General features: G+C 40.0%; 2 protein-coding genes across 2 annotated transcripts in view; both read right to left on the reverse strand.

Annotated features, from left to right (window-relative positions):
- Positions 1-23,387, reverse strand: part of LOC106090082 (four and a half LIM domains protein 2) — a 579,753-nt gene that overhangs the window by 451,811 nt on the left and 104,555 nt on the right. The window lies entirely within an intron of this gene.
- LOC106092505 (uncharacterized) lies at positions 10,964-14,073 on the reverse strand. The gene has a single exon (XM_013259387.2). It carries the CDS (start codon positions 13,272-13,274, stop codon positions 11,349-11,351), a length of 1,926 nt encoding a protein of 641 aa, XP_013114841.2. The 5' UTR covers positions 13,275-14,073; the 3' UTR covers positions 10,964-11,348.

Raw genomic sequence — 23,387 nt, forward strand, 5'->3', positions numbered from 1 at the left:
TGGAATTGGTAGGGGAGAGACCCAGTGTTAATATATTGTCCGTCAATTAAAGTCCCCAGCTATAATAACATCATTATAACCCAAGTTATGGCATCTAAGACGTTATGAATTTGATTCAAATCTATTGATTGTATGGCCGGTAGTTACAACCAATCAATTTTTTTTTTCAAGGGGTAGTGGTCTAAAATGGGTTAATAAAGTGTTTTTAAATCATTGTCCAAAAACTTTGGACGCCTCACCAAACCATTTGCTCCAATTCATTTATGATTAATTTTAGCGTTTATCACAAATCAATCTCACTGAATAGCCATTTGATTTGGTTTATGGTTTCTTATGGTATTCGTCAAGAAAAATTTTATTGGTAGTATAAAAAAAATTAGAAGCCTATTTTTTTTTTTTTTTTGCTTAAAATTTTAACTGAGCTACTTTTTATTTACAATAATACAATTTATTTGTTTTCTTTCTTCATTAATATTCATATGTTAATTGGTATTTGTTTTTTTTTATTAGCCGGGCTTGTGTTTGTTGGTTCAGATTGCTCCTGCATTTTGCATTGTTAAAGTGTCTGCTATACCCAGATTATTACTCGTAACCGCTTTTGTTCGTTGGCTTTTGATTTTTCCAGACTCAAATCTCTGGCGGAAATCCCTCTACCGCATGACAATAATAACAAATGCGAATGATTCATAGTCCAAAGAGACATTTGATTGAGTTTTTTTCCTCCCGCGCTTTTGGCTCACTATTGTTGAGCTTTTTAATGGAAAATTTGAATTGACTGAATGGGAGCTACAAGCATAAAAGTGCACAGTGGCTCGCTGCCAATAACAAAGAGCTCAATTTTTTAACACACGATTTTCCTATCCTTTGAAAATGGAATGAATCAAAACAATTCAAAGATATCAAAGTATATGGAAAATTGTACTTGTACATAGGTTATATCGAGGGGCGTTGCGCACTTTGGAGTATATTGCTAATATGCAAGCTAGATATGTGATCTTGATACTCCTTTAAAGTAGAGAAATATAAAATATATGAAGTAAATGCAAAAAAAAATCTTTTAAATGAATCAGTTAATTCAAATTGGGAAGCTGCAATAGTTGGAGGATTAGTTCATATACTTTCGATTTTATCGATATCGAAATATGGTTCGATTTGGACCAAACTGGACACAGACGTCGAGTGGTCTATTAAATACCATTCACTATTCAAGTTTGTAAGAGTTAACTGTCTTTACCGACAGTAAAATTGCCATAAGGGCAATAACAATCAGGACGGTAAGGTCACGAACAGACCTGCAGTATCCGCATTCGAGTGCCGGTCCATAACGGAGTAAGTGGAAATGAAAGAGCAGACGATTTGGCGGTGAAGGCCAGAGGACTGGCGTCAATAAACTTGATTAACCCGAAGCCTTTCGGGTCGACGTAGTCCGAGTTAAGGGAGTGGGCGACAAATGCGCATGCAACATTGTGGAACAGCGAAACGGTCGGTAGTACGGCGAAAATCCTGTGGGGGGGATCCAAATCGCGAGAAGACGAGGCTATTACTGAAAGGAAGCAAGAAGGGGGTCAGTATAGCTATTGGTGTCATAACGGGACACATGGGACTACGAGCTCACTTATGTAAAATCGGTGCGGCAAGTAATAGCATGTGTAGGGCATGTGGGGAAGATGATGAGACGTTGGAGCATTTCCTTAGTCATTGCCCGGCTTTCGCGTCAAACAGATACCGGCACTTAGGTGGAGACACAATACCAGATATGAACCAACTTAGGGGAGTGGTATTGAAAACAATTAAGGATTTTGTAAGTAGCATGGAATTCCTAACTTAAAATTTTCTTTTTAGAGGTTACTTTATAGTTTTTAGAGCGCACAACAAGCCTATTAATGGTGTCTGTCCATAGTGGCATGGGGCGGATTAATACCTCCTCCTTCCACTCTCTTTTCAACCAAACCTAACTCAAGAGTTGCAAATGAAAATTTGCCCATGAACATTCAACTAAGGAACAGGGGCAAACTTCTCACAAATCAATATCGAGGATCCTATCGCAACACATTGTGCCAAATTTCAGCGAAATCCGATAATAAATGCGGCTTTAATACGCTTAAGACCCTAAATCGGCAGATCGGTATATCAAGATACAATCCTAAATATCTTCGAACTTAACCTGCCTATAAACAAAATAGTAAAAAGGCGTTAAGCTCGACCGGGCCGAACTTACCACCTCGGGTATATATGCAAATCACCTTTCGTCATAATCCGGTCATAATTCGGTTCGGACATTGAATGGTCTAATAACTACAAATCATTGTTCAATTTTGTAGAACTAAATATTGTTTTTTTTTATGTATCCAAACATAGACCGATCTGAACCATATACGATACGGATATCGAAAAGCCTAACATAAGTCACTTTGTAAAATTTCAGCGAAATGCCTTAAGTGAACTCACTGTCCCAAATTAAGGCGAAATCGGATATTAAAAGCGCCTTTTATGTGTCCAAATCCATAAATCGAGAGATCGGTCTATATGGCAGCTATATTCAAATCTGGATCGATCTGAGCCTCATTTAAAAAGGATGTCGAAGGGCCTTACACAATTCACTGTCAAATTTTGGCAAAATCGGAAAATAAATGCGCCTTTTATGGGCCCAAGACCTTAAATCGGCGGATAGGTCTATATGACAGCTATATCCAAATCTGGACCGATCTGGGACAAGGGCCTAAGACCTTAAATCGGCGGATCGATCTATACGGGGACTATATCAAGATAAAGTCCGATATAGCGCATCTTCGAACTTAACCTGCTTATGGACAAAAAAAAAAGGAATCTGTGCAAAGTTACAGCTCAATATCTTTATTTTGAAGGACTGTAGCGTGATTTCAACAGACAGACGGTCAGAGGGACGGACATGGCTAGATCGTCTTGGATTTTAACGCTGATCAAGAATATATATGCTTTATAGGGTCGGAAATGGATATTTCGATGTGTTGCATACGGAATCACAAAATGTACATTCATCCCAATCTTCGGTGGTGGGTATAAAAAATAAATAAATAAAAAAATAAAAGCGCATGCCTAAAACCCGCGCTGTTATTATTATATGCAAAGTTTCAGATAAATTTCTCTATTTTTATACCCTCCACCATAGGATGGGGGTATACTAATTACGTCATTCCGTTTTTAATACCCAGAAATATTTGTCTAAGACCCCATGAAGAAATTTTGCACAAATACTTCTTATTTATGTAAGTCATTTGGGATTGTAAATGGGCCAAATCGGTCCATGTTTTGATACAGCTGTCATGTAATTCGATCTTGGGTCTTGACTTCTTGAGCCTCTAGGGGCGCAATTGTTATCCAATTTGGTTGAAATTTTGCACATGTCGTCCTGGTACTGTGCTAAGTATGGTCTAAATCAGTCTATAACCTGACACATAGAAACCGATCTCCCCGATCTCCGATTAGACTTCTTAAGCCTCTAGAGGGCGCAATTCTTATCCGATTTGGCTGAAATTTTGCACATATCATTTTCATATGACTTCCAACAACTGTGTCAAGTATGGTCTAAATCACTCTATATTCGGATATAGTTGCCAAATAATCCGATTTGCCGATTGGACTTCTTGAGCCTCTAGAGGGCGCAATGGTTATCCAAGTTGTTATCCATGTGGTTGAAATTTTGCACATGTCGTTCTGGTAAGACTTTCAACAACTGTGCCAAATATTCACAAATCTAGAAATGTAAAATAATGTAAATTGTATTGAGCTTTTGAATTTATCTGAATAAAGATACTTTTGATACCACAACTACATATGATATATAAGACAGCACTAAAATTTTATTTATTTATTTTTTATTTGTCTCTTAAGTCTATAGATTACAAAAATCCTTAGAGACTAAATGAAGTAAATACATATGTACAAAAAATACTTGATTTTATTAATAACAATTTATAAGATTACATACAGAATATGACTTTGCAAAAAAAATGCTTAAGTGTTCAAGTAAATGAGGCTTAAGTGTTCAAGTAAATTAGTTAATTCATTTTTTTTTTTTTTTGATTCACCGCTTTCATATGGATCAATAAGGTTGTAAAACTGATTCAATTCAAGGAAGAGGCGACGCAAGGGATCGTTGTTACTACAGTTGCTTTTATAATAACTTATATGAAGTAACTGATAATTTCTAGATGGTCTGATTGGGATAACTAAAACAAGTAAAAGCGTGCTAAGTTCGGCCGGGCCGAATCTTATATACCCTCCATCATGGATCGCATTTGTCGAGTTCTTTTCCCGGTGTCGCTTTTCAGACAAACAAAGGAAAGGAAAGGATAAAAGAAAAGAAATGCTATGCTAATGGAGCTAAATCAAGTTATGGTCCTATTTGGACCATAATGGAGAGAAGTAGAAGTCATTGTGTAAAATTTCAGCCAAATCGAATAAGAATTGCGCCCTTTAGAGGCTCAAAAAGCAAAATAGGGAGATCGTATTATAGGGGAGCTGTATTAGGCTATAGATAGTCATGGAAGAAACCGTTGTAGAAAATTTCGCCTCAAGAAGTCAAGACCCCATATCGGTTTATATGGCAGCTATATCAGGTTATGGACCGATTTGAACCATATTTTGCATAGTTGTTGAAAGTCATAACGAAACACGTCATGCAAAATTTCATCGAAATCGGATAGGATTTGCGCCCTCTAAAGGCTCCAGAAGTCAAGACCCCAGATCGGTTTATATGACAGCTATATCAGGTTATGCATCGATTTCATCCATACTTTTCACAGTTGTTGGGAGTCATAACAAAACACTTCATGCAAAATTTCAACCAAATCGGATAAGAATTGCGTCCTCTAGTGGCTCAAGAAGTCAAGACCCCAGATCGGTTTATATGACAGCTATATCAGGTTATGCATCGATTTCAACCATACTTGTCACAGTTGTTGGGAGTCATAACGAAACACGTCATGCAAAATTTCAGCCAAATCAGATAGGAATTGCGCCCTCTAGATGTTCAAGAAGTCAAGACCCAACATCGGTTTATATGGCAGTCATATCAAAACATGGACCGATATGGCTCATTTACAATCCCAACGGACATGGCTAGATCGACATAAAACGTCATGACGACCAAGAATATATATCCTTTATGGGGTCTGAGACGAATATTCCATATGTTACGAACAGAATGACGAAATTAGGGTATAAAAAGTGTATCCAAAATAAAATCTGATAATATTTTACCATGAATAATGTTCAATAGAAAAGTTACATTCAGCACCGTAAATTGGTAAATTATGTTGGCTCCAGCCGCGACTTTTAAGACAGAATAATAATCATTTTTTCCAATAGTTCGGGTATATCATTAAGCTTTTCGATACCTCTATAGTTGGAAACATACATTCTATTACCGAATTTGAATAGAGGACCAATATAGGATTCCTTCCATTTCTTTGGAAAATATTCGCAACCTAAAGACTTGTTGAAAATCATACTAAACAGAAGTGCTAAATCTTCTGCACAGTGCTTCAGTTTGCATGCTGGGATCGCATTAGGTCCAGGTACAATCATACTTTTTAGGCATTTCAAGTTTTCTACAACAGCTTGAACATCAAGCCCATGAATATTAATATTAGAGAATTCTGAAACCTGGTAGGGGTATTGGAAAGTGCCATCATCATCATACCCTTTGTGGAATAAGTGGCCTAAAAAAATGATGCAAAAATATTTAATATCCCAAAATCATCATCATCAACAGCTTGACCGAATTTCAATTACTTTGGAAACCCATTAGATCGACGTTAATTGTTTATAAAACCATAGAAAGATTTCGGATTCGACATCATTTCCGTTTCATCTTTGTAATGTAAATGCCATACTGCTGTCTATCCAAGATTGTATACCTCAATCTTGTAACCGTATAAATTGTACAGTGTAGATGTGTACCACTGTTCTTGAATTTCTTATAAAGTTTATTCTCTTTATTCATTAATTTTGGCAATGCAGGGGTATTGCATGGAGGACCAAAATTCTTAAAGTGTACTCCCTGTGGAAAGGTCGTCGATATATTAATATCCAGTGTACGATTAAACAAGCATAGCATTTTATCTCAAAAATTTAATGTGAATTCAGTTTTTGGTAATCTGTTCTCGAGAAGCAATATTCTTGAAAGGATTTCCTAGAGCATATTAAGAGGAACGATATAGGAATCTGAATATGAATAGTAGGGTGATATTTATCCTAAGGTGTGAAAATGGGGTCCGAACAAGAAATCAAGATATCGCGAAGATGTTTTACAAATATAAGATAAAGGAATGTTCCGAAAGAGTTGTAGATTTTGTTTATCTGTGACAGACCAAGACTTATACTTTCATTCGTTTCAGTGGGTAAAAAATCAATATCAGAACCATTAATCCATTTAATACTTGGCAGATGCAATGCAATAATTTAGATGAGAGTGGCGTTCTGTTTAAGTCTTTTTGAGTCAAATTTTTTCCATTGTTAAACCAAAGTATCCAACCTCTGGTGGTAATCGAAACTACGACCTCTGTACAGGCAGGCCGAGTTCTCTACTTAGTATTCAAATGGGCTTTAGAAGTTCAATCGAAATATCGTTGTAAGACTAAATCTCATAGCATATCAATTTACCAAATACAATTTAATAAAAAAATTTAATTTTCAGTACTACAAAAGTTGATTTTATTTAATTATCCCCCTAAAATTAAACATCGAAGATATCCGATTATTATTGCTCTCATTTATTATGTGAAATTATACTGCAATACGTCTATTCTGCTTATAACTGCCTTGTATTTTTTGTTTTCAGAAAATTTTTCAAACTCTATACACCCCTCATATTTATTTTATGCAAGAACATAAAAAACTGAAGGAACCTTAAATAAAGAATAAGATAAAGGAGAAGAGTTTTTGGGAACCAAATCCACCATTACAGTACATTTTTTTCTAATGTCTCCAAACTACAAATTATTACAGAAATATCTTTGTGTGATTCTAAGGAAATAATTATCATGGAGTTTATATAGAACACGAACGAGAATAAAGCAAAAAACAACAAATTGTTTTAACGCTTCTTTGAAACCGACACAGATATAACGGGGAAGCGAATCTTACTTTCCAAATATCTGAATGCTCGCGTGTAATATGTGAATTTCAAAGCAATCTATTCGGCTTTGGAGTATATTCAAGAGTGATGTAGGGATAGTGATGTAGTATCACTTCTCAGATATGCTGTGCAAAAGGACGAACATTTTAAGTACATTGGGGGAGTGAAGGCGGACCTTGGACTTCTGCAAATGCAATTCAATTCAATTTTAAGCTCAATGATGAGCGATCTCCTTTAATGCCTACTGTTACGAAAAAATCTTAAAATTAGCTTTGTTTTAGCGCTCAATCTTCAACGACTGTAATCTAACGAATGGCTATGTTCTGTAGGTCCTTATTGGGTCTCACTTGTTTACTATTGTGAACTTTGGTGGTAGCCTAATATCTTCTTCTCAAGTCTAGTATGAAAATTCAACTTCACTCACTTCTACAAGGCTATATAAAAGAAAGCTACTCGGGTCAATGATTACCTACTAAGCACTGAGGCGTGTAGCATGCACTTTCACGGCAAACTCCTTGAGAGCAGAATCCCAGAAGGACTTCAAAATGAGTTCGACTGTAGCAAATGTTCGATGAGAAAGATCACCCCACACTCAACTTCATCAGTTGCCAGTACCATATGCTGGATCGCATTCTTCGCGTTGTCATTTACGACGCATGGGTCGACTAAATCACCAAATATAAAGTACTTCTTTGGGCAGGATTTGAAGAGCAATAATGACCAAATGAAAACAGCTTCAGCTATGATAAAACTGAGATAAGGAAAACCGAAGGCTGGAAAGACAACGTGAAGGCTTGCAACTAACAATTTTAGCGAACCTGGGAGATACTTAGACAATATTCTTGTACGCTTTGGAATAATTTATCCGGATTTCAACTTGTTCTCCTCCCCAAAGCTTCCGAGGGTTTTTTAATGAGTTTGAATAGGGTGATCTGAGAGGATCAGACCAATAAATCTATGTTTTTATTAGAAAATCCAAGGTTTACCCCCCTGAAGACATGTTTTGGAGCAGTATCATCTATAGTAACGAATGAAGTTGGCATGATGTGAACCACATATGCTTTTCGTTACATGGAAATGGTGATCAATTCTTTGAGTATTCTTACGTTTAGGAACTTGACGATGAACTGGACGATGAGCTTCATGAGTCGACCAAATCACCAAACATCGCGTATTTCTTTGGGCAGGATTTGAAGATCAATTGTGACTAATTCAATGCGACCTTCAGCAATGGTAAAATTGGAATTAAGGAAACAGGAGGCTGGAGAGACGACATCAATTTCTTCCACTTCACTCGTGTCTTCCGTCACTTCACTGAGAGCAGTGAGATCCTTTTGATAAAGTTTAAGTAGATCCCATATATATGAAATGCATGCTGGAACTCTGGTGCCATTCTAGCTCTTCCTGCGTTTATTCTGATGCCTCCAATTCAGAATAGTTTGACGCATGCTCTGATCATAAGAAGTCAATTGAAAACCCATCTGCAGCTCTGAATGATTAGCCAAAATCTTTTAGATCCGCTGGAAAAAAGATGAATCTCCAATCAACATTGCCTGAAACAACCAGTGCCGTGAGCGTATGATCAAAATTATGCAACAAGTTGTACAACTCCTGCCGCAACAGGAACAGCGCCCCAAATACAACGTGAGTATCTAACTTCCTTGTGTATTTGATGAACCTATGTAATGTTAAATATAAGGTGGCTGAAAATTGCCTAAAATGTCGAGAAAAAAAAAGAAATTTTTAAATCATTTTGTGCATGAGGGTTTCTCATCGAATCACTTTATAGGGAAGATTTTATCTAATCTTCAATAAAAACTCATCCAAATGTGGTACATGTACACGAGGTTGCATAAAAGCCATCGCCCGAATGTACAAAGTGGCATAGGGCGGATTAACATATGCAACCTGCATTTCTTAAGTTGAAAAAGATTGATTGCCCGTTTTTTGTTACCTAGTATTTTTGAGTATTTTTTAGAAAAAAAGTTAATTGGTCATTGATCAAACGTGATTTTATAAAAATTACAAGAGAAGCGGAATTCAATGTTTGATCTATTTTTTTAAAGTTGTTTACAAAAAATGTTGACTCGAAAATACAGTAGAAACCGGATAAGTGAAACGACAAAAATGGTTCTGTTTTGTTTCACTTATCCGTAATTTTCAGTTAAGCGTGGCACGAAAAACTGAAATTCGTTTTCAGTAAGGCGATAAGACATAAACGAGAGCGAATTTTCACGTCATCCGACAAATTGAGTATGAAAAAACTAGAGTTGAAAAAGTGCTGTGTTCAGTGGCAATCGTGAAATGTCAGAGATAACCATAACCGAAATGACAAGAAATGATTTTCCAAATTTTATTGCTGACGAATTTTTTTTTTTTTTAATCCCAAATAGTTTTCTATAGAATTGTCTTTCTCACTTAAGCGACTTAAGTTTCACATAAAAACGTAATATGGGTTATAAAAATCTTTTCAGTTAAGCGTTTGTTTCACTGAAGCGTACTACAGTTATACGGTCAATCCCATGGCAGCCGGTTGTACGTACCGGATTGACCCGATGGAATCCTCCATCGGCAAGGGCTGCCGTCTCGGTGTACAACACACGGCTACAACAACAACAACAGTTTTACGGTTTCGACTGTACTTGCAGCATATGGCCATTGGCCAATCGTTAACATTTTGAATGAGACGTCCCATTTCATAATTGTTCTGAAATAGCATTGGGATTTATTTAGATTTGGTAATTTTCTCTTATCGTGATTTGCTGGATCTTTTCAACTCTTATGACTTGCAGAGAATTTGTCTTTGAGGGATGTACGTATGGACCGCATTGTAAACAATCCTACATCATTATAAATAACCACAGATCTTTACATGCTCAAACCAATGCAGTTGGTAACAAGTAAGAGCGTGCTAAGTTCGGCCGGTCCGAATCTTATATACCCTCCACCATGGATCGCATTTGTCGAGTTCTTTGCGCGGTATCTCTTTTTAGGCAAACAAAGAATATTGAATATGAACTGTTATGCTATTGGAGCTATATCAGGTTCTAGTCCGGTTCGGACCAAAAATGAATTGAATGCTGAACATGAATTGAATGCTGAACATTGTAGTCATTGTGTTTTGTGTATTCCAGTCCATTCGGATAAGAATTGCGCCTTGTAGAGGCTCAAAAAGCAAAATCGGGAGATCGCTTTATACGGGAGCTGTATCAAGCTATTGATCGATTCAGACCATATTAGACACGTTTGTTGAAGGTCATGAGAGAAGCCGTTGTACAAAATTTCTTCCAAATCGTATGAGAATTGCGCTCAAGAAGTCAAGACCCAAGATCGGTTTATATGGCAGCTATATCGAAACATGGACCGATTTGGCCCATTTACAATCCCAACCGACCTACACTTATAAAAAGTATTTGTACAAAATTTCAAGCTTTACTCCTTCGAAAGTTAGCGTTCTTTCGACGCACAGACAGACGGACCGACGGTCATGGCTAAATCGACTTAAAATGTCGCGACGATCAAGAATATACATACTTTATGGGGTCTCAGACGCATATTTCGAGGTGTTACAAACAGAATGACGAAATTATTATACGCCCATCCTATGGTGGAGGGTATAAAAATAAATTTTAATCAAGATACCTGGAGCTGGAAAAGTCGTTTTTAAACCACATTGAGCACGAAATAAAAGCTTAGCTGATATACACTATTTTGCAAGATCGACAACAAATCATTAAGGAGAAATCAAATGGCAAAAACTTATTTCGCTAAAAGGCTCAATCGAAAATATTTTATGTTTGTTAGGCAGCCTAGGATGGAGTTTGAAAAACAAAAGAAATAAAATTTGATTCCAAGGCAAACATTTCCAATTTGAATGATTATTTGCTACGACTATTTATGATAGAGATAATTATACAGATAAATGCATTTTAATCGCCTTGCAAACATTTCATGTTAGGGAATACGCATAGGAGGAGGCCACTGTGTATATCGAATGCGCATTGAATGCCAATATAGTTAAACCATTTCGGCTGACGGTGCGGGAACCATAAATCATAAATTTTTCTGTCATATAATCGCTCAGTAGCACTCTGCAGTTTGGCTCTTTTGCGTTCCCCCCACGGCTCATAGTATTAGAATTTTACACTAAACGCCAAGCAAAGCGCTCCACACTGTTGCTGCTGGTGAATGCTGTGTGTGATGCGATGCCAGCCTGTCTGCAATACGCCTACCGCCAGGGTATCTTAATTGGTGAACGGGAACGCCTCTGCACTGGCACCACATAGCGCGACTGCTGCTGGTGTTTGTGATACGAGGGTATGCCGCTGCCACCTCCGCCACTGCTGGCAGAATATGAAGGTGTCGATCGGGATTGCGACTGAGTAGAAATGATTCTCGATGCACTCGTTTGCGTTTGCGGCTGTGAGTTCTGATATTTGGAATGATAAACAGGTGTCGAAGTAGCTTTCTGGCCAAATGTTCTGCTGGTGACTGCATACGATGGCGATTGCACCAGTCGGCTGGAGGTCAGTGGCGAACTGTTACTGGTGCTGGTGGCGGTGGAGTAGTGTTGTTGGTTGCTATCTCCAAAATATGTCTGCTTCAATGGCTGGGGTCTATGCGCCACATTGGTGGCATGAGAACTGACATAACGTTTGGCGAATGAGGGAGAAGAGGTTACAGCATTGGGAATAGGCGAAGTACCACCCAATTGTATGCGGGTGGACAGGCGACTGGGTCTTGCAAATGGAACAGGTTGCTGTTGCAATTTGATAGTGTTGGTGTCATTCTTGATCTGCACCAATGTCTGGTAACGGCCTGTAGTTGTCGTCGACTGATTGGCACTTGTAGCTGTGGGACGTGCAGGCGAACGACTGGCTGGCTTGTTAATGTTCTTCTCCGGTGTGTCTGGGCCATTGAGCCTTGTTCTCGATGTCTTGATGGTGTAGGATGTGCTCATAGCCGCATCTGCAGGTCGGTGGTCGTAGTAGGATGTTGCGTTTTGGCATGGCATGGGTTTGGCCACACCCACCGGCACCATGCGACCCGGTATGTGTGGTGTAATGGAATTGCGAAATTCTATGCGTATCGAAGGCGTGGCCTCTTCAGTCTTCTTCGAATAGTTTGTGGTGGTATTGGAACGTTCCACTTTAAACGTATCGTTGCGTTTAACTGGCGATCGGGTGATGGCACGTGCTGTTCTGCGTGAATACGAATCACGTACCGGAGATCTGGATCCGGGCCGGTAGTTGTCGTTTTCAAACACCAAGAAATCATTGCGATTTTCTTTAGACACGCTACGTTCTCTTTGATCTCGTGCATTGGAACTTTCGGCAGGCGTTTCGACTTCCACAAACCAGGCGGGATTATGTGGCGCTTCTTTCTGCTGCTGTAGGAACTTCTCACGAAAGGACTTGCGAAAACTATTCAAGGTGACCGTTTTATATTTATCGGACTCGTTGTCATTCTCGTAACCACTCCTCTTGAAGTAGTCCTCCTCACCATCGGCACTGTCTTCGTGCTCTGGAAAATTCTGGCTGTGCTTTAAATGTTCCAACTGTTTCTTCAGCTCTGTGGGCATTTTGCCCTTTCTATAAGTGGAGGAGTCAAAGGAGGTGTTATTGCAGGAATTCGATAGAGGTGCGGCTACTCTCATTCCCTCGTTGTTCGCTGTTGCTGCTGAGGAGGTGCCATTATGGAGTGACTTCAGACTATTCTGCTCATAGAGAAAGTTGAAGGGATCCGCCTGTGAATCGTAATCCAAACTGTTGGATCCCTCCGACTGCCATTTGTAGTATGTGTTGGTGGCATTATCGCTGGGATGATGGTCGAGGGCCACACTGCTGTCAGACGCAGGGGTCTTTTTGCGTTTCGTGAATGTACTGAACTTTTCCAAGACCTTGGACTTTTTCGACTTCTTTTCCAGCGTTGAGGTGTTCGAGTGCATGCCGGCATTGTCATTGGGATCGTCGAGGATGAACGTGCCACTGCGATTGAAAATCGAATCAGTGGCAGACTCGATGGAGTCTCGCCGCTTGTTGCTGCTTATTCCACTTATGACACTGCCCGGGCGAGATGACCGGACGGGAGTGGTATCGCGTGAGCTTGAGCGACCGCGGGTGATGGATGAGCGTAGATTACGAAAGAATGACATGTTTGTTGCTTGCTTACGCGTCAACTGAATCGCATCCGTGCTTACAAAACTTTTGCTTTCAACTTTAACGTTAATGTATCACGTTTACTGGCAGCCGTTATGGAGTGCTTAGGGTTGGCTCGTTGCTTGGTAGGTAGGTAGGTAGGTAGGTGGCAGACTGAACTACTGCCCTCGTGTTCTTCGCTAATGACTTTAATGACGACTTGGTTATTTTGATGAATTTTCCGTATTGTAGTTACTAAACGCACCCATTTGTTGATGATTCTTTTGTCGAGCTTCTCTAGATTTTCCTTTCGTGCCACAAAAAGGCAATTAGAAATAATGACAAATTCAAAGTTAATTCCCCATCAACTGCTGTTGCGTTTATTTCTCACTTTTAATTTTCCCAAATCTGTTTTTGTTTCGTATCTCAGTTTGCAATTTTAATGCTGCCCTGGAGGGGGAACAACAAAATGATCTTTACCAAGTCACACTTCAACTTCGATTATAGAATACTCCGTTTTGTTTTGTTTTTGTTTTTTTTGTGTTTTTCGAACGTCGATCAACCGCACAATTCTTACTTAACGCGGCAACTGTTTCCCAGCAACTAAGCGCTCGAGCGAGCTCCAACAGATCCATGGTATCAACGCCAACGCCACCATAACCAAGAGCAGCCACAATACTCACTTGAACGTCAAAACAAAAACAACCACATACACGATCTCAGCCGACAGCGTAAAATGAACGTTTAGAAGTTCCAGGCATGCATGGAAACGTACCGACCAGCGACGATGAGATGAACGGGGAGAAAAGAGACGGCCGCGGTTTTATGAGCACAAGGTAAACTTTGCCTTCGTTTCTGACCGGCTGAGTGGAAATCTTTAGCTAATGACAGAGGTGACGGCGCTGTTGACTTGTCCGCTCGCTCTTGGGCTATCACACCGGCTATTCTTCGCCCGAGTATCTTGTTTTGACCATTTTCAGTTTTGAACTTCATCATTTGTTTCGGTGTGCAATTAAAATAATGAACCTATATGTGTTTGTACTGTATTCCAGCATTAAAAGCAAGCCCATAATAGACTGGGTTCAACGTCACAAACTAAATGTTTGTTTTTTCCACAATTATTAGCTTAGGGTCTATGGTATGGTAAGGGGATTTTTTTATCGTACAGATATTATTAACCGGCCTGTTCTGATTTCCAGGAAAGTTTGCGAATACAAATCGCAATGAATTCGTGCGATGTATGGCTTGATTCTCACTTCAGAGATACCACCTTACTTTACTGGTTGAAGCCACTTCTGCAGGCAAAAAGAGCCGCAGTGTGAGAAGTGGTGCTAATGCACATCACCAGATATGGCGATGTTCGGATATCAATGAAATAGGGTGAGCTGCTTATCGAATACAATCTGGCAATTTGGCGATTAAGAATCAAGGGAATAGACCGACCTGTTTTACCAGAAACAGGCAGGAGGTACTAGATGTCACCTTTGTATCAGAGGAAGGATATACGACCGGGAAATGTTGGATGACCACAGCACGCATTCTGCACGACTTTCCCCTCTGGAGCCGTTGAATGGCGCGTACGTTTTGTTATTTCGCTCCGCAAGAATTTTTCTGTAACTCGTAATAGGTAGTTAGTTTCGGAAAAAAAATTTTAAGTCACTCGAGGATAGCTACAATAGTGTTATCCATTAGGAGGTTGATGATCTGCGTCTGTTTCCAGTGCAGCGGCAGATCTGGAGCCCGGGAATAGGATTAGAATGGACTCCAAAGACCCAACAGCTGCGGTGGTGGTATCAGGTCGTAGCAGGCTCCACTAGCTGACAGACGACTGGTCAGCAGGGCCGTTTGACAAAGACACCTGGTTCGAGTCTAAAGGACAAGACCGAAACTATTCTTCCTTCGCATGCCTTTAATTTGCCTAGGCCATCGGCCTTCCCCAGCAAACAACACACTCTTTAAGAGGTTGGAATAATAGAAGACGCATCGCTCTCAGGTTTATTGAGAGACTTGGTGCGAATACTCCTAAGACTCTCACTAATAGGGCGAGAGACTCCCTAATTTGGGCTCGAGGATTCGTTGCACAGGCTACTCCAAAGACTACATGTCTAGATTCGGAAACTGTACCGCAGTCAGTCAAAAGGCTGCGGTTACCTGGAGGGCATCTCATGCCTAAAAGGACTAGGGCGAACAAAAGTAAGATGGGTCCAGGAACCTTTCCTAATGCCGCTAGGGACAGTTTGGTGATGGCAGTGGTCGACAAGGGAGAAGAACAGGGCTGCATATCTAGAAATAATTAGAGTGGGATAGTCAATAAACTATCTTTCATTAGTATACTCCGATGTTCTTGCGGAAATTCCTTGGTCTCCTCCAGGCTGGTAACGGGGCCGATACAGACTAATTGCCTTTGGCGATCAACGCTCAATTGAAATGTATCGTTGTGCACTAATGCATTACCGGCTGATGGTTCCGGTTACCATGCATTACCATTACATGCAGTATTCCTACTAAACTCCGGCCGTCTCGCGGACCTCAATACGTCTGAGGAAGCTGTATCCCACGAATTTAACAAATTGAAACTGAAGGCCTATAGAATTGGTGGGTTTGGCAAATCAGGAGACGACTCAGCAGTTGTTGCTTAACACTCGTCTGAGGAACTATCGACGACATCGCAAATGTCTGGCGGATTGCAGCAGACTGAAATCCCCCTGCCACGATCGAAACAGGAGGGGAAGGCATCAAAACGGGACCATGTCTGGGTGGGTCACCCGATTGGACTAGGCTCAAGGTGTTCGCCAGCTGAGAAGAACGGAACTCAAAACATACTTCGACAGCAGCAACAGCACTCTTCCTCAGTATCCTGAGGAATGGTGGTTCCACCGTTTTCCCACCTGCCCCTGGATGCTTACAGAAACTCATCATGACAATATCGAACGAATCTTGTGAAGATGAGCTCCTGGCGGACTCTGCAGATAAATCTCCACCATTGTAAGGTCGCTTCGGTGGCACTAAGGGTCCTCCTGATGGCAGGGGGATTGACGTGATTATTGTCCAGGAACCATGGACGTGTGGAGGAATGGTTCGTGGACTAAGAATTCCGGGATTTAAACTACTCAAGGGTACAAGGAATGGGAATAATAGAACCTGTATTCTGGCAATGAGTTATCTAAATTTTTTTCTTCTCTCGTCATTTTTTCTTCTCTCTCATTGCTGGCTGGCTTCCCTATATATGGCACACGATTCAGAGATGCAGCCTTCAAACCTTAACTCGCAGAAGTGGTCCCTCGGCTAAACAAAAGTAAGACGGATTAGGAGAGGTTTCGGCACAAATTCTGCACGAATGTCCCTTCTAGATCTGAAAAGTAAGTGGAAACTGCGGGGGATATGGACATAATGGTCAAGAGGATGACGAAGGCCTTGACCAAGACCAAGGGGCAAACAACGACCACCATAGTGAACCCCTGTACTAGTTGGTCTAAGGAAGGGTTGCAGAAAACTCTTCAACAGGGCGAAAGCCACAAGGGCACTAAACCATTGCGACGTCTATAAGGCTGAATTCAGAATATGTAAGGGAGAGCTGAGAAAGGCTCAGAACAAATCCTTCTGCAGCTCCGAGGAGAATACATCTTATGCCTCAAGGATAAGGGGGATTCTTTCCTCGAAACCTATTAATGTAGGATACGTTCAAAGACTCACTACACAGACTTCACTGTCTAGTGAGGAAATACTAGAACTACTCGTGGACATACATTTCCCGGGAAATTCTCCAACGGACAACGCCAGCGCCAGAAGAGGTTGTCACTGGTATGCATTCTTCGGAGGTTATTATGGAAATTGTGTTTGAGCTGAAAATCCTTTGGGCAATAAGAAGTTTCTACTCCTTTATGATGTATCACAGGTTGAATTACAAGCTGTGTCTGATAGACTGATTCCTTGGTTTAGGGAGATATACTCTGCTTGTATCAGCATGTCGTACATAGACTGGCACAAAGGCTATTTGCATTCCGAACGCAGGAAAGCCTTGCCACACGAAGGCGAAAGACTTTCGCCCTATTTGTCTGTCATCCTTTATGCTCAAGTCTCTCGAGGGGTTAATGGAAACATATCTTAGGGCAAAGATCTCTGTAGATTGCCTCCCACGGCAATAGCATGCATAGAATAAGGGCAAGTCCACTAAAACAGCTGAAACAACTGAAACATAGTCGCCTAAATAGTGGGTTCTCGCGCTGTCAAGGAATATACAATGGTAGAATTTCTTGAATGTGCTTTCAATAATGTAAAACTGACGTTAATCATAAAGGAGCTCGAGTTTGTAGGCATCAACACCAAGAAGACGAAAGTTTAGTAACAACTTACTTTCTAAAAGAAGCATTACGGAAGATTTGGGATTTGTAGATCTAAAAAGATGGGTAGGCAGGGGAGAGATACTGTCTCCTCTACTCTGAAATATAGCCATTAACAATATATTATTGTCTCTGGAAGAAAAAGTCTGAAAGTGGTCGCGTATGCTGATGACCTGCCAATTGTGGTTAGAGGAAAGTTTTCCAGCATTTTATAGAGGTATACGTTAGGAAGCTCTGCGTGGGACAGCAAAGTGGGCTGCCAAAAGTGGTTTAGGCGTAAGTCCGTGCAAGACGGAAGAAGTTATTTTCAGCAGAAGATAAAAGTTACCTACAGTGACACCTGTCACCTTTCTTCCCAAGGATGTTCCTTTACGGAAAGCACAAAATACCTGGTTCTTTTGCTGGGCAGGAAATCGAACCTCAAATCTAACATTTTGGAGAGGGTAAGAAGGGCAACTCTTGCCCCATACACCTGCAAGAGGGTCATTGGCAAAATTTGAGGGTTAAAGCCACGTCTATAATGCAGTTGTCAGACTTATATATGTGGTCTGCCTACTATTCAATACTAAACCGGATCAAAGAAGTGGTGGAATGGCTAAGATATAATGTCATAACAACAATTGACACAAATATCTTCTCAGACAGCCAGGCAGTTATCAAATCTCTAGAGAACGTATTTCGCAGATCTCTCAACGAGATGGCTGAGAGTTCAAAAAAGCAGACGCTCCTGCGAGACTAGGAACTAAGTTACAGATTCCTGGGAAAACTGGAATCTGTGAGTGTGCCTTTAACAATATGTAAGCTAAGTTTTCAACATCTGACTCGAAGACCAACGAATGAGGCCCCATCTAGACTTGGAGAGGTCTACCGCTCTGCTTTCGCTGGCTAGAACAGGCATCTCAGTCACTATTTCCGTTATGACAGACCACTGTCTGATCGAAAAACATGCTGACAGGCTGAAGGTTGCAAGAAACGACTTCTGCAGAAGCTGTGAGGACATCGAGGTAGAAGAAACACCTGCTGTGCGTGTCCCGCACTGGCAGTCAGAAGGAGTTCCACTGCGGGTTTTCTGATTTAGCGGATGTGAATATTGGCAAGTTGTTGGACTTTTTTAAGCGATGTGGATGGTTCAACGGTAGGAACTAAAAGGTATTACGATGGCACGGGATAGCTATGAGTACCACACCGGCTGGAACTTTGAGCTCCAATTTGTGGGGTGTTTTTTTAATATCATGACAAGCCTAGCTGGAAGCTATCGGTCGCGTCTACAGTTTGCGGATAGTGGAATGCTCCATGCGGAGGAGCTGCAACTACAGTTACGGACAATCAGCGGTATCGAGTAGAGTCTCAATGAGAGGCCGGACGGCACCGGACGAAAACGTCTGAGAGAATCTGATTGCAGGCTGCCACTTGATCATAACCTTACGTAACAGAGCCCCAACTTAAATTGCGCTTACTTCTTGTTAGATTTCGATTGATATCTCTTATTTATGCGTAAATATTGAATACGAATATTTGACACATCGGATATATATTACAGAAGATTTCATAGTTCTAATAAGCAATAGTGGAGGCCACCGTAGCGCAGAGATTAGCATGTCCGCCTATGACGCTGAACGCCTGGGTTCGAATTTCGAAAATTTCAGCGGTGGTTTTCCCCTGCTAATGCTGGCAACATTTATAAGATACTAAGCCATGTAAATCTTCCCTCCAAAGAGGAGTCGCACTGCGGCACGCCGTTCGGACTCGGCTATAAAAAGGAGGCCCCTTATCATTGAGCTTAAACTTGAATTAGATTGCACTCATTGATATGTGAGAGGTTTGCCCCTGTTCCTTAGTGGAATGTTCATGGGCAAAATTTGCAATTTGCAATAAACAATAGTTAAGAAGAAACCGCCGAATGGACCACCCTTTATTTAGTGATTCAAGCAGCCAACTCAAAAACTCAGAACCTTCCACACATCTAACAAACAATAATTTCATCAATTTCGATTACAAAACTCAACTCAGTCATTGAAACCCAGTCTAATACATACACATGTTGGATTGTACGATCGTTATTCTGACATGCACTTGTAGTTTGTAGGAAATTGTTGTTAATTTCTGTTCCATCCAAAACTCTTGGGTTAAGATCAGTCTATTTTTATAGAACTAAAGGGTGATTTTTTTGAGGTTAGGATTTTCATGCATTAGTATTTGACAGATCACGTGGGATTTCAGACATGGTGTCAAAGAGAAAGATGCTCAGTATGCTTTGACATTTCATCATGAATAGACTTACTAACGAGCAACGCTTGCAAATCATTGAATTTTATTACCAAAATCAGTGTTCGGTTCGAAATGTGTTCATTCACCGTAACGTTGCGTCCAACAGCATCTTTGAAAAAATACGGTCCAATGATTCCACCAGCGTACAAACCACACCAAACAGTGCATTTTTCGGGATGCATGGGCAGTTCTTGAACGGCTTCTGGTTGCTCTTCACTCCAAATGCGGCAATTTTGCTTATTTACGTAGCCATTCAACCAGAAATGAGCCTCATCGCTGAACAAAATTTGTCAAAATTTGAACACATTTCGAACCGAACACTGATTTTGGTAATAAAATTCAATGATTTGCAAGCGTTGCTCGTTAGTAAGTCTATTCATGATGAAATGTCAAAGCATACTGAGAATCTTTCTCTTTGACACCATGTCTGAAATCCCACGTGATCTGTCAAATACTAATGCATGAAAATCCTAACCTCAAAAAAATCACCCTTTACTTAGGGACGATACAAGTTGAGCAATATGATACAAGTTATTGGCAGCGGTAAACATCCACATCAAACAGCGTTGTAAAGGTCAACTAGATCAGAAGTGAACAAAAAGAGAGCGGCAAACGAAATGAGAGTCGTTTGGCAATGTAGAATTGAAAAAATTTTAGGTTTTTCCCCCAAATAGGCTCTAGAAGTGAAAATCGGGCAAAATACATATATGGCAGCTATATCTACATCTGAACGGATGTTTGTAAAATTCACTAGTTATAATTAAGTCTTTCCTGCCAAATTTCGAGAGAATCGGTCAACAAAGGGCACTCTATTGCAATATATCTTAAAATCGGGCAAACATATATATGGGAGCTATATCTAAATCTGAGCCGATTTCGAGCAAACTTCTGTGTACAAAATTTTGGGAGGACTGGTCAATAAATGTACTTGCAATGGCTCTAGGAATGAAAATCAGGCGACATATATACATATATATGGCAGCTACATCTACATTTGAATCGATTACCATGAAATTCCCCAATAATACTAAAAGTTATAAGAAAATACTTCCTGCCAAATTTGGAATGAACCAGTTACGAAATGAGCACTTAATTGCAATATTTCTGAAAATCGGGCGAACATATATATGGGAGCTATATTTTAATCTGAGCAAATTTCGAGCAAACTTCTTAAATATTGTGGTAGTCGTCGAGGGAAGCGTTGTACAATATTTTGGTACTAGGAGTGCAAATCGAGCGATATATATATATATATATATATCGGACGAACATGTATATGGGAGCTATATCTAAATCTGAGCCGATTTCGACCGAACTCCCTTCCAAATTTTAAGAGGATCACATGAAAATTGCGACGTTTAATTTGTACACAAATTAACAAGGGCACACAGACAGACGGAAAGTGATTCTGAGTCGATCTAAGCAAAAAAGTTGGCCTTTGTGTATGATCAGATCGAGACTCTAAAAACAATATTTTCGTAGTAACATCTTAAAGGGAAATTGTTAAAAAGTTTTCTGCTAAAATATTTTTATACCCTCCACCGTAGGATGGGGGTATACTAATTTCGTCATTCTGTTTGTAACTACTCGAAATATTCGTCTGAGACCCCATAAAGTATATATATTCTCGATCGTCGTGACATTTTATGTCGATCTAGCCATGTCCGCCTGTCTGTCCGTCTGTCCGTCCGTTCGTCTATCTGTCTGTCGAAAGCACGCTTACTTTCGAAGGAATAAAGCTAGCCGCTTGAAATTTTGCACAAATACTTTTTATTAGTGTAGGTCGGTTGGAATTGTAAATGGGCCATATCGATCCATGTTTTGATATAGCTGCCAAATAAACCGATCTTGGGTCTTGACTTCTTGAGCCTCTAGAGTTTGCAATTCTTATACGGTTGCAATGAGATTTTGTACGACGTGTTTTGTTATGATATCCAACAACTGTGCCAACTATGGTTAAAATCGGTCCATAACCTGATATAGCTGTCATATAAACCGATCTTGAGTATTGACTTCTTGAGTCTCTAGAGGGCGCAATTCGTATCCGATTGGAATGAAATTTTGTACGACGTGTTTTGTTATGATATCCAACAACAGTGCCAAGTATGGTTCAAATCGGTTCATAACCTAATATAGCTGTCATGTAAACACATTTGGGGAGCTTCTAGAAGGCGCAATTCCTATCCGATTTGGTCTGAATCGGTCTATAGCCTAAAACAGCTCCCATATAAATCGATCTTTCAATTTTACTTCTTGAGCCCCCAAAGGGCGCAATTCTTATTCGAATTGGCTGACATTTAACACAGGTCTCCAACATATAATATAATTGTGGTCCAAACTGGACCATATCTTGATATAGCTCTAATAGCAGAGCAAATCTTTTCTTATGTCCTGTTTTGCCTAAGAAGAGATGCCGGGAAAAGAACTCGACAAATGCGTTCCATGGTGAAGGGTATATTAGATTCGGCCCGGCCGAACTTAGCACGCTTTTACTTGTTTTTTATTGGAAGATAATTTTAAAGGAACTGCAATTGTTTTTAACGAATAATATTATAACAATGTTAATTTTGATTCTATGAGAATTATCTGTTTTTTAAATGCATGTTTTCAAAAATTTTTTTTCCCATATTTTAATAAAAGAAGTTGCCTTTTAACGACATTCCACTTCACCGATCGTCTTGAAATTTTATTTAAAACGTTGGTAGGAGTGTGCAGTTTACGAAGTATTCTATATACTTTCAGTTTCCTCTTTCTGCCCGAGGCAATGTAACTTTAGAAAATCTAATCGTACCTCTAGTCCAAATCTATGACATTTGTGCAAACTGTTTGTAATGTTGTCGAGTGTTTCAAAGAATTCCATCAGCGAAAAATGGAGAACAATAAAGATATTGAGCTGAAATTTTGTATTGTCCGGAAGCATATAACGTTCGAAGAAAAAGAGGTATATCTTGATATAGACCCCATATAGACCGATCTCCCGATTTAAGCCCTTATGCTCATAAAAGTCGCATTTATCGCCTAAGGGTATCCATTTGTGAATATTGCTGTCATATATATCGATTTCCCGATTTAAATTCTTCGCCGTATAAAAGACGCATCTATTGTACAGTGAGCTGTGTGAATCCCTTAAAGTCTGTACCGAGTTTGGTTAGGATCGGACCATTTTTGGACCATATAAACCGATCTGCCGATTGAATATCTTTAACCCAAAAATAGCGTATTTATTATCCGATTTTGCTGAAATTTAGTACAATGAGCTATTTTAAGTACGGCCGTGATCCCTTTTTATTGTTCGATACACTCGATTTTTCACAGAATTTTCACGAAATGTGGTACATATATATACCCGAGGTAGTGGGTATTCAAACTTCAGCCCCACTGAACTTAATGCCTTTTTTCTGTGTCTTTTCACATGGGTAAATTTGGAGTCCAATAAAATCCTTTTAAGAGCTGGAACTGGACTTCGGGCGGTACCGCTATGTGGGGTCTATGTCAAAACATGGATCTATCTTGATAATTTTT

The sequence above is a fragment of the Stomoxys calcitrans genome, chromosome 1 (genome assembly GCF_963082655.1).
Source record: "Stomoxys calcitrans chromosome 1, idStoCalc2.1, whole genome shotgun sequence".
NCBI lineage: Eukaryota > Metazoa > Arthropoda > Insecta > Diptera > Muscidae > Stomoxys > Stomoxys calcitrans.